The 12924-nt window shown below is 34.9% G+C and overlaps 1 protein-coding gene across 1 annotated transcript; it reads right to left on the bottom strand.

Annotated features, from left to right (window-relative positions):
* Positions 1 to 1550: 1550 nt before the first annotated feature.
* Positions 1551 to 9777, bottom strand: LOC105790217 (hypothetical protein). The gene is made up of 6 exons (XM_012617699.2): positions 7953 to 9777; positions 7311 to 7451; positions 5416 to 7177; positions 4727 to 5019; positions 3317 to 4155; positions 1551 to 3231 (listed from the first exon to the last, which is right to left on the bottom strand). Exons 1-6 carry the CDS (start codon positions 9399 to 9401, stop codon positions 1902 to 1904), a joined length of 5814 nt encoding a protein of 1937 aa, XP_012473153.1. The 5' UTR covers positions 9402 to 9777; the 3' UTR covers positions 1551 to 1901.
* Positions 9778 to 12924: the final 3147 nt, after the last annotated feature.

Below are 12924 nucleotides of genomic sequence, written 5' to 3'. Positions count from 1 at the left end.
TTTAATAATCCTGTTCCAGTTTCGTTACAGCCACCGTCGTCTTCTTGTTCTTTCTCGGCTGCTCCTCCAACAGCGGCGGCGGCGATTACTGCTAAAGTTGATGAGAAGGTGGTTGGGGGTAAAGGGTGTGAGCCGTTTGTGCTTACGCGCTGCATGTCAGAGCCGATGATGAGATCATCAGCTAAGCTTGCTTCAAATGGTTGTAAATGGAAGAATGAGCCGACTAAGCTTGGAGTTGGTTTTTGATGAGCCGAACATGGTACATGTTTCTGTGTTTTTTCCTTTGGATTTTGTTCATCAGTATTTTTGAATTATTCTTTACAATTTTATCACTAGCATTTTGAATAATTAATCAATTAAAAATAAAGTATATATACCATATTAAAAATTAAATTTATTTGTTTGAGTTAGTTGAGATAATAAAGTATATATCATAATTTTAAAATATACAAAATATTTTAAATTAATATTTTGATTGAACGATCAAATTAATATTTTTAGGCTTAAGGTGTAAAACCTCCTCATTAAATTCTTACTCTTTTTATGCTCAATTAAGTACTTAAATTGTCAAAATATATCAAAAAACATTTTGACAATTAACTTTAACCATTAACCATTAATTAACTACCCCTACGTTTTTGAGTTAAAAGTAATCCCGTGTCACAACCATAACATGACATGTGACAAAATTATAAAATTTGTAAAATTTCATAAAATCTTTAAAAAAACAATTATAAAAGGTTTTTTTGGTATGTTAATTTTATAATTTATTTACATTTTTATAATTTTCTTGTGACTTTATAAAATTTTACAATTTTATATTTAATATTTTTATAAAATTTTACATTTTTTATTTTTACAATTTTGTAACTTTTTTCTAACTTTTAATAAATTTTAAATATTTTTATATTTTTTAAAAATTTAATAAATTTATTAATTTTATTTCTTATAATTTTTTGCCATATGTCATGTCGTAGTGACTTTAACTGAAAAAAGTAATTAACTTTAACTATCAACTATTAAAATTAACGATCAAAAAAAATTGATGCATTTTAACAAATCAAATACCGAATGAGTAAAAAATGCAGAGACTTAATTACTTTTTGAAAATATTTGAGAACCTTTTAATACATTTTAAAAGTTCAACTATCCAATTGAGTGAAAAAAGACTTAATTATTTTTAAAAATTTGAGTACATTTTACACCCTCGAATCATATATTACAAATATCATGAATTCAAATCCCATCCATCTCCATACTATTCCATATATGTAAAAAGATCTTTTAAATTTTTAAAAGAATAAATATTGTAAATATAAATCTAGTAAAAATCTATATTTTAATATTTTTGTCGCTATTTTCTTCAGTTTTATTTTATTTCTATTTTATATTAAATCATATAAAGGATATAGTTTGAGGATGCCTAATGCAATTATCATGTTGTAATAACAAAGGGTTTTGATGCAATTATAACAGCAGTTTCATCCCACGGCAAATGGAACCTAAATATTATGAACATTTGAAGTTATAATGTCTACAATATTGAAAGATTATCTCAAAACTTATCAACCCTGGAATTTTGCATTACTTAAATTGAAAATATCAAAGAATAATTCCCAGAAAGCAAAAAGAATGCAGTAAGATAACAAACTCAGCAAATGGCAAACCTCCATATGAATATATATATATATATTATCATGTGATGGCCATAAGAGAAACATACAGTACTACCCAGAACTGCAGAAGAAACCTTGGATGATATTTACATGATATATAGGTTATAGCTTCTTCCCAGAAGAAACAAAATTTGGGGAAGCTATTTGAGTAGGAAACTAAGTAACGACCCTTCGAGTCAAGTATGCCTCTTGGAAGAAGATATGATACGCTGTAAAAACCCGAAATCAATCAGCAGGTTGCTTTGTCATTGATATAGACTCTATAAGAGGGCAAAGGCACAACGTTTCGAATTTACAGTGAAAAGAAACTTCTTGACTAGAATCTATAGGAACCATCATTCCATTTCTGTAAATGAATTTCGGATCGAATTCGACTTGTATGTTCGGAGAACTGGTGCCAACAGAGTGACAGCTACATTCCATGGGAAGAACTAAACAATTTGCTGAGCTTTTGCAACGGCATCGACTCCTTTCGAGACAGTTCAATAACTTCCTGTTATTTTCATTACTCGGGTTTTCGTCAAATGCCTTAGTGACAGTTGAAAGATGATCCGCAGACAATAACGCAACTGTTTCATAAACATCATCAACTGTCCAATGGCTCTCATCTGATTTCCATTCCTTAAGCAGAACCTTTTGCATCAAACTAAGGAGGGCATGTAGGCAGCCAGAGCAGCATTGATAAAAGCATGTAACTTCTGATTCAGGAAGAACAGTTCCACTTGAAGAGAAATTGGGATCCTTTTCATGTTCATGATCTTCATGCAAACCATCTTCAGATGTGATACTGATCCTTGTTTCAGAAGCATTAATCTGGTTGCAAGATTTCCCAGAACCAGAGAACTTTTCACCGTTCAGTTCATCTGAACTACAGAACCCATTCTTAGAAGGAACAGATTCACTGGGTGCAAATCCATTACATTGTTTAGAAGACCGAGGATCTCCCACAAGGGTAGGATTTATAGTAGTTACTGACTCACTTGGAGCAGGCATTGTCCCGTTTTGCTTGCCTACACAAACCAGCTCATCGACCACAGAATAGTTACGATGCTCCATTGAAATAGTATTACCACTGAGACCTACATTCATTACCGCACCTTCCACTGCAGAAACTTTACCCTCATCACTAGGAGTACAATCATCATCCATCTTGTTCATCTCAATGGAATCTATATTTTGAGCATTTAATTCTCCATCAACCATAGGATTTCTAGTACTTCCCGACACACACAAACTAGGATTTGTGGCAGTCTGCTCATCTACATGTGCAACTGGTATGTCGGCCAGAGTACAATTAAGATGTTCTTCGGAATTAGTATTACCGCTGAGGCCTATCCCCTGTATGGCTTCAAAAAGTTTCACTTTTCCATCATTGTCATCCTTTTCTTTCAAGTCAATGAAATTGCTATTTTGCACAGTGGATTCGTTAATTTTTGCACCTGGTCCATATTCCTTAATTCTATCTGTATCATTCACATGTATAGAATAATTACCTTGAGATCCCAAAGCATATGGATTGGGGCTTGATGCTTTTATTTGAAGATCCTGATCCAAACTGCAAATGAATCAAATCTCTTGTTAGATTATAATCCATACACATATATGAACCAAGACATATATATGTAATGAGAAAAGTGTACCTCTGCAGTGAATAAACCCAGCTGTTAACCATATCTTCCACATAAGCAACTTGAGACAGGATATGAACATACTGATATCTGTCTTTTCCAGTAGTAACTTTTGCATTAATCCACCCAACTAGTAGCTCAAGAACCTTCCGCACCTCAGAGGAAACTTCTCTGAGTGATGTATATAAGCCTCTGTATGCTGATAAACCAACGGCAACCAGACCTCTGACCAAACCAAATTTCTCTTTGCTTTTAATGTTGCTGGACCCACAAGTTGCCTTGCCTGATGAGTTGGTGGGACGAATGATACAAGAGTTGAAAGGCCAGCCCTTCCAAGGACCACCTATTTCTGCAGAAGGACCTTCTTTAAGTTTCGATGTCACCCAGCAAAGCTCTGCAAAATGAGGGCATCGCAAAATCTGATACCCAAATGAAGTTATTGCCAGCATCAAGCTTGATTTGCCCTTCAAATTTTTACTGTTGGTTGGTGGTGTCGGCACCGTAACAGACAAATCACCACGAGGTTGTGATCCAACTTCACAAGCCAAACCATGAGATGTATTATCATTTTCTGTAGCTGCACTAGTTTGGACAGAATTTTTTCTTTTGGGACCTTCATGGACATGAGATCTTTGATGAATCAAGTGAACGAAAGATTGAAGGAGATCTCTTGATAACTCTGCAGCAGATAGTTTAACAACCATATCATGGTCGAAATCCCTGCCAAGATGCACAGTAAATCTGGGTACTGCATGCCCTAATGTAGTTTTCCGATTGCAATTTGGTAGATCACTCCTAAAAAATTCCCTTATTCTATCAGGGAGTTCCAGATAGGGAGTTTCAGAAGTAGCCTGTTTGGAGATAAGAAGCGCTAAGCCTTAGACATGCTTGCAAAGAAATTTACGATTAAACAAGGATCAGCTCAAAATACTAACAAGTTCATAACAATTGGCTTCATAATATCCTAAACCAAGTAAAAGGACCAAGCATGAAGTTTCAAGCACCATGTTTCAAGTTTGTATTTTAGTTTGATAAGTCAATCTATTCATGTCAAGGTCGCAGAGAACGAGCTCTACCTAATACCTTTCTCCAATGCAGTTACGTCAACTCTCCAATTTTATCTGAATCAATCAACTTAAAAAACTGATAAGCAGTAACTATCAAATTAACCTCTACTGTAAAATGGAAGAAGTTCTACTAGATAGCAAGTAGAAAAAGTGCTAATATGTCCCATCTGACACTAGACAAATCAAAGCAACCAAGGAATTGTTGAAGAAAATAGAAATAAGAAAATCAGATATCCAGAGCAAAGCAAAAACTACTTTCATTACAAAGCTCCACAAGTAGAGCCTAGATACTCAAGCAACCAAAAAAAAAAGAGTATTAGATCTTGCAAATAAGTAAAATGAAAATAACTCGTACCAGAATTATCAAGGATGTAGACACACAAATAGATTCCACTTGCTCCACAAATGAGCTCCAGGCACATGAGACGCTTTGAACAGCAGCTGTATCCTCTCCTGTTTCCGCCAGCTCAGATTGTTGCTGAGAGGATCCATTTTCCTTTTCAACAAGTTGAGGATCTTCCTCCATTGGTGCTTGATGTAATGTTGAAGAGGAATTGCTCTCCTCAGCAACTTGGTAAATGGTCTCGACAGCCCACAAATCTATTCTTGGCATAAACACTACACTTGATCCCAGGCTTGCACATTTCACTGCCAATGAATTTGTAGTTTGTAAGGATTTCCCAATGAACAAGATCAACTAAACCTTTAGTCAAACATCACAAAAGAAATTGCTTTTGAGTTTAAAACACGTGGTGTGAAAGGATAGAATAAAAGCAGAAAACATGACACAAGAAGCTGATTAGTTGCCATACATGCTCTTGAAACCCCTTAGACACCACTAAGCTACCAAGTAGAAGAGGGAAAAGAATGATAAAGAAATTCCTAGATTACAGAATCACTAAGCAGCCTGAACCATGACCCAAGAAGCATAGATGGCGAAAAGGTGCATCAAAATAGTATATCTCATGTTAATTAAAGAACAAACAGGAATTACTGAAGAAATAATTCTGCCTAGAACATAAAGATAAAGTATGAGGAACATACTCAAAATTTGAGTTACTCCTTGAATTAGGTCACCATGCCCTTCTTGTGCAATTGTAGCCAAATCAACTTTATTTATTTCAACATTCCCAACAAAACAGTGAAGAAGACAGGAAGCAAGATGCTTTTGGCCAGACCCTGGACAACCAGCAATTAATATTCGAAACCCTCTTTTCCTGGTTGAAGTCAAATAGGTACTTCGTGACAAACTGGAACGTGTGCAGCCATTATGCACTATTGAATGTTCAAACTTGCCAACATCATCACTAATATCACCTACGGATGCATCATAATCAGCAAAGCTAGTCTTTCCAATTAGCATTCCAGCACATGATAGCCTACTCACTATCTGCTTAACAACCTGTCCTTCTTGAAGAAGATCACGAACGTGGGACCACCAATGATCCTTGGGCAGTCCCCTTTCAAGCAATGTGGAAACAATCACACTCTCAATCACAGCACCACTTTCAGAAAGAAGGGGTGGCAACCAGAGGCGCTCATCCAAACGTAGAGAAAGAAGCAAATCAGATAATGGTTCTACCAGACAAGGAATGAGATGAGCAGGAAGAGGAGAGGCAACTAAATCTTGAGCAGCCATTCCTGCTTCTCTGCGTGAGCAAGGAGGTGGAGAACATGACAACGCTTCCAACCAATCCCTTTCCTCAACTTTGAAAGTGGGAAGAGGGACACGTTTAGCACCCAAAACTTTCTGTTCAGCAGCAGACAACATTTCCTGCAAAGGAAAATTCCTCTTCAGAGCAATAACAGCTGCTTGAGTACAAAGGGCCTGCAGATCTGCACCAGCAAACCCTACAGTCTTTCTTGCAACCCATTTCAGCAAAGAGCCAGTAACTGGTTTTGGCCATTTTTGAGTATGAAGTTCAAGGATTGCAGCCCTGTCCTCCATTGATGGCAGTGGAAAATAAATTTCTCGATCAAATCTCCCTGGCCTCCTCAATGCAGGATCAACAGCATCAGGCCGATTTGTTGCACCTATCACCACCACCGAGCCTCGAGACTTTAAACCATCCATCAGAGAAAGCAATGTGGACACAACTGAACTATGTGTCTGATCTTGCTGCCTTGTCCGTCTAGGTGCTAAGCCATCTATCTCATCAAAGAATATGATTGAAGGTTGACATTTCTCAGCGACCTGGAACAAGAGCCTCAGCTGACGTTCAGCATCACCAACATATTTCCCTAAGCAGTCAGCACCTTTGCGGGCAAAATATGCAATCCGTTTATCCCCACGAGCACAAGAACCAATCAATGCTCGCACTACAAGAGTTTTACCTGTTCCAGGATAGCCATGCAAAAGAACACCTCTGGGTGGTGTAAGCCCCAGATTATCAAAGAACTCAGGATACAACAGCGGTAAGATGACAACTTCCTTCATGCAACGGATAACATCCTGCAAGCCAGCAACAGATTCCCAACCCTCAAAAAATTTTCCACTGTCAGACTCTGAACCTCCAATATAGACAGGTGCTATTCTTGACAGATCCCGATGAAGTCTCTTGCCCTCACGTTTCAAGAACTCTTCATCCTCACCACAATTCTCCAACCATTTTTCTTCTGCTTCAATATCCTTTCGCCACGCATCATTTGATTCTTTCCTCATTTCCAACTTCATTTTCTTAGCTTTCATTTTCTTTATCTTAGCTAAATATTGAAGACCATGAGGTTGAAAAAGATGTCGATGATCAGTGCAGGCTATGAGAAACTTGCGATGATCAAATATACAGCCATTAGCCCTTGCACAAGGCTGCAAAAAATAGAATGCCATTGATAAGAAAGTAATATGGACATCTTCATTTGTCTCTAATGAAAACTGAAGCAAGAGAAAGGGAGGCTGTACTGAGGGAGATTCTTTGGACAAAAGATATCAAGAAACATACCAAGTGGTATGTTTTTGGACATCGATCAACACGACATCCAATTGTTGCTCCAGGCCTCCCACATCTGGTGCATTTTAATGCTCTTCCTCTACTAAGTGCTGCCCTAACATTTTTTAAGTGACCCAAGCCAGCAAAATAAACCTACAAAAAGGAACATTAGAAAAAAGGGGATATATATGCATACAGAGAGAGTGAATATTGTTAAAAGGGGAAGTTTCACAATGGAATGGACAACAAGCTATGGTACAAGACCATGATGTATCAAAAGCCCAAAGAAGCTACAGACTACAGTAACAATAGTGGACGTCCAAAATACCTATAAAATCCTAGAGCTTATTGAGGAGGAAACAATAGTTGATAAAATCAGCATAATATATGTAAATGCATATATGTGCATACTCAAAAATATCACGAAACAAGCTATGGTACAAGACCATGATGTATCAAAAGCCCAAAGAAGCTACAGACTACAGTAACAATAGTGGACGTCCAAAATACCTATAAAATCCTAGAGCTTATTGAGGAGGAAACAATAGTTGATAAAATCAGCATAATATATGTAAATGCATATATGTGCATACTCAAAAATATCACGAAAAGGCAATTAATAAGCTCTAAAAAGTGGTGGAAAATAAAGCTCACCTCAGGACTCCATACAGCACACTGTTGATGAACCCAGATTCGAGCAATACCATAACGATCATTTGTAGGACCAAGGAGACGACCAAGCCACCCAGGTTCATCACCAAACCCATCCCAAATGTCATAGTTAGGTTCCTCAGAAGCTGAAGAGCTGTATGCTTCATTTTCACTATCACCAGCATCATGAACCAGCTTCTTTGGTGGTTTGCCATCAGTTGCACCACCACACAAACCACACCTCCTCCCTTGTTTGATTCGTGGCTTGCTAATTGTCTCAGCAGCTGTTTGATTTGACTCTTCTACCTTCATATCACTTTTATGCTCCAAAGTTTTTTTAGGAACCTTAAACAATCCATTATCTTTTGCATCATGAACACAACAATCTTCAACTTCCTCTGCAACATTATGTACTTCCATAACGTCCTCTCCATTTGCTCCTTCATCCTGACATTTGAACTGTTGAACTTGTTCTTCCCTCGGCTCCATTCTTTCAATTAATTCAATTACCTTAGCATTTTCATGGTCAATGTAGCCCTCATCCAATTTTATACAATTTGATACTTCTCTATTTTCTTTGTTAATTACCTCAACCAGACTGTCATCCAACCTCTCCTCATTTCTCTGACTTATTTCATTCTCTGCAACAGCTGTACCCTCCACAACCTCATCCTCATTATTTTCACTCATTTCACTTTCGAAAGCAGACACACCCTCCACTACTCCATCACCTCTAATTCCTCCTTTTTCGACCTCTCTTTCTTCTTCCTCGCAACAAATATCAACCTTTACTTCACTCCCTGAACCACTAGCCGCCTTAACCCTCCCCAGCCTCTTGGATTTAACAACCATAATTTCCCTATCACTCATTTGACCCTCCTCTTCCATTTCGTCCTCCTCCTCATCATCATCATCATTTTCATCATCCTCCTCCTCATCATCATCATTTTCATCCTCCTCCCCCTCCTCCTCGTCCTCCTCATTCCCACCTACATCCCCAAAAAGCTTCCTGCTACTAGACAGAACTCTGTCCTCCATCTTCACTTTGACACTCGCATTCCTTCTCCTTGCCCTCAACCTTGAGGTCCAACTCCCCAGAGTCAGTACCTCCCTCATCTGTTCCTCCTCCTCCTCCTCCTTCACACTTCCTAACCTCCTCTTCCCCCGACCAGACCTCCCACTCTTCCCAACCTTTTGCCTTTTCTTCGGAGGCCTAGGTGACACATCCAAAATAACAGGCGCTCTCCTGACCCGTGAGCTCCTACGGAGTTCCAAATCCACACTCTCCGGCCCTTCAACATCATCCCCTTTATTTCCTTCTCTATGGTTCCTATTATACTCTTCTTCACATATTGCATCTAATCTCTTACGCTTCGTTTGAAGCCTAGTACCCCTTTTTTTCCCACAACCCCTCTGTTTCGATGAAGAAACCGAGGTCGGTGTTAATTGCATGACCACCAACCCCCCACAAATTAATATGTAAAACCTCTAATTTATATATCAAAATATTCCTAAACTTCCATAAAACATTGCATATAATATTAATCGAAAAGATTTAAGCAAATGAGTATTCAATTAATGATCCATATTTCAGTTTTCCCAATTGGGTGCTTCTATAAACCGATGATATTTGAAGACAGACACAAATCGTTGGAACTCGGTACTTAACTCACCAGGGTGTAGGCTGAATTGGATCGTTCCGTACTGAAAATCGAAAATAAAGCGAAACCCATTAACTGCAATCGCTTAGAAACCAATTTAGTAGAAAATTATTTGCAGTTTGAGGGGCTTCAAGTTTTGGGTTTCTTTTTCAGGTGAAGGATGAGACTTAGGGCATAAGGTTTTAGAGAAGGGAAAATACTAAGGCATTTTATACTAGTGAAATTTTTTGTTCTATTAATCTTCACGCGCCTGAAAAGGGAGTGAGTTAAATTAAATTAAATTTATAATTATTATATAAAATTAATAATTTACATTATAAAAAATTAATAATATTCAATTATTAATTTAAATTCTATACATATAAAAATTAATATAAATTTATTTTAAATATGTGAATATATCAAATTTTATATAGAACAAATATTATATGTGAATTTTATAAATATATAACACTTTATATATTAAAACGACTATATATATTTCACTCAATTGAATTAAAATCACGAGTAAATCCAACATTAACTTAATTGGGTAATAACAAAAATCTGATTATTTTATAAAATAAATTATATTATTTTAAAAGTGTTTTGTCATTTTATATATTTTATATAGAAAATATACCCGTAATAAAATTTGAACCCAAATATTTTATAATTTTTCAACATTTATATTTTTCTATTCAACCAAAACGTCATTTATTATTTATACCAATTCCTATAAAAGATATCGAGATCTTTAAAAAAACAAAAAAATCCTTATTTTATTAAATTGTTCCATAATTTTAGCCTATAAAAATTCACATTTTCCTAAAAATACAAAAAAAAGTAAATTTGATTATTTTTATAATAAAATTATTTAAAATATATATTTTTCAAATCACATTTTATATATATATATATTTATTATTTTATCAAAGAGGCCATTTTGGAGTGTTAATTAAATAGGAGTGGGAACGTACGCGTTTGATTGATGAGTGGGGATATTTGTAAAATCAGTTATTTTTCTTTTCTATTTTTTAATTTTTGCTACCAGAAAGGAAGAATTGCCGCCAAAAATATTAGATTTGTTTTTGATAGAAAATACCAAAAAGTAGGGAAATATGTAGGTCAAAATATGATATTAGTCCATGTATTTCTATAGATTTTGAGATTTAGTTCATATATTTTAAAAGTTAAAAGTTAATCCTTTTATTTTTTCGGTTTAAAATCTTAATCTAATTATTATTGTTACTGCTAATTTCTACTAAAAACTCAACGTGTTTATTCCTCGTCAATTATATTTCAGATCATATGAGAGCAGTTTATTCAACATGTCAATTTGATTCTTTTTTATGAAAAATACTTATGATTTTAATGATTGATCTGGATTTGTAAATAAAAAGTTGAAAAACTTAATTTTAACTTTTTAAGTGTAAGGACTAAATTTCATAGTTTATCGATTTAATTATCCAAATATATCACCTCAAAAGATGTACCAATTATGAACTCTGGTTGATTGAATTATAGAACAAAATTATTGCAGGTGATATCCTTCCAAGAGACAACGATCTCATGTTAAAGCTCTAGTAAATGTGATTTATAAAAATTTTTAAATATTAAAATTTGTATTTTTTTAGATTTTTTGGATTATGATGTCTTGAAAACATCATCGTATAACATGTGGCAGCATATGATTGGTTGAATATCCCAATAAACTAACGTTTAAAGGACTAGACTGTGAACATCTTATAACAAGACCAAAATGGGCCAAAAACACTTTAAAGACCAAAATCGGAAAAGAAATATACTTTAGGGACTAAAGTGTGCATTAAACCTAGAAAAACAAATTCGTGGAGTTCATTGGGAATACGGTTTTAAGGTACAACGGCTCCTTGGACGAGAATCACTAATTTTAAAAAATACTATAAATACAATTTTAGTTTTCATCATGTGAGACGCACATGTTCATTGTGTTTTATCCAAAATATGTATTTCTTTTATAAATCTATAATTTATAATATATATATATAAAAGTGGAGTTTTAAAAAAATTTCTTTTCAGATTTTTGCTCAACGGCAGTGTCAGCTTCCGGGCTGGCTATCGCCTGCCTTTTTTCTCTCCCATCAACCCTTTCTTTCTTTCTTCTCATTCACTACACACGTCTTGTCTCTTTTCAGTTTGCAGATCTATTTTGTATGTATCTTTATTGTCTTTACAAATTGTGATGGACAAGTGACGGTGCTTGTCGTTCGCTAAAACTCCATCGGCCATCAGCAGTTTTTCTTGGAAAGCGAATGGCTCTTTGTCAACTTATTGATTTGTTTCTGTTTTGAGAGTATTTCAGAATAATAAATAATTTCACATATCAATTTGGACTCGTATTGTTTTAAGTTTTATATTCTTTTTTTGTTTTTCCATTGTTTAATAAGTCTTCAGTTTTAAAATTTTTTGTTTGCTTTTGTAACACGATTTTTAGTCTTGCTTATACATGTAATATTAGTTTTTACAAGTGATTTTAGTGATAATTTTATTGTCGTCCTCTCTAGTTTGGTGAATGCTAGATTCTTTTGTCGATTTTTTATCGTCGCTTTGGGCCATCCGGGGTTGATTTCCTTGTGTTAAGTGCTTATAATCACTCCAGATATGTCGTGCTTGAATTGTGAAAAAGTCAATTGTCAACGTGTCATAATGTTCTATTGATGCTAAAACTAAAGCCTTTGTTGTGTTGATGAAACTTGTCTTTCACCATATACGACAAGTATTTGTTATTATTTTCTCTTTAAATTGTATGGTTACATTCATTAAATGAATCAATGAATTTACCTTTCAAAACAAGAATTCTTTTCATAATATTATTAAATTCATATTTAAAATAATTATAATATTTATTTTAAAAAAAATAACTGTAAAAATTATACACTTAAAATAATTACAACGATAATTACATATTTAAAAATAATTAAAATTTAAGTTAATACCCCTTATTTTCCATGTTCATTGTGTTTTATTCAAAATATGATTTTTTTTATATATAAATCTATCATCTATAATATATATAAAAGTCCTTTGATTGTTGTTTAAAAATTTTGGTGTGATTCATGCCACGTGTTACTTCATTACAGGCCCACATGTTGAACGCGTCATAAATTAACGTGGTTAGGATGGGTACCAGAATATCAAATGCATAGAAAGTACATGTACTAAAATGAATAAATTAAAACTACAGGTGCCACATTGACAATTTCATTAAAAGCATAGGGGTAAAACTTGGTATTATCCCAATCCTTAGTTGCACCTCATGTTCCCGGTTTCTTTGTTTATGTAAGACAAACCCA

This window comes from Gossypium raimondii, chromosome 8 (assembly GCF_025698545.1).
Source record: "Gossypium raimondii isolate GPD5lz chromosome 8, ASM2569854v1, whole genome shotgun sequence".
In the NCBI taxonomy this organism is placed as follows: Eukaryota; Viridiplantae; Streptophyta; class Magnoliopsida; order Malvales; family Malvaceae; genus Gossypium; species Gossypium raimondii.
Note: the sequence above shows the minus strand (reverse complement) of the source record. Positions and strands in the feature narration are given on the sequence as shown.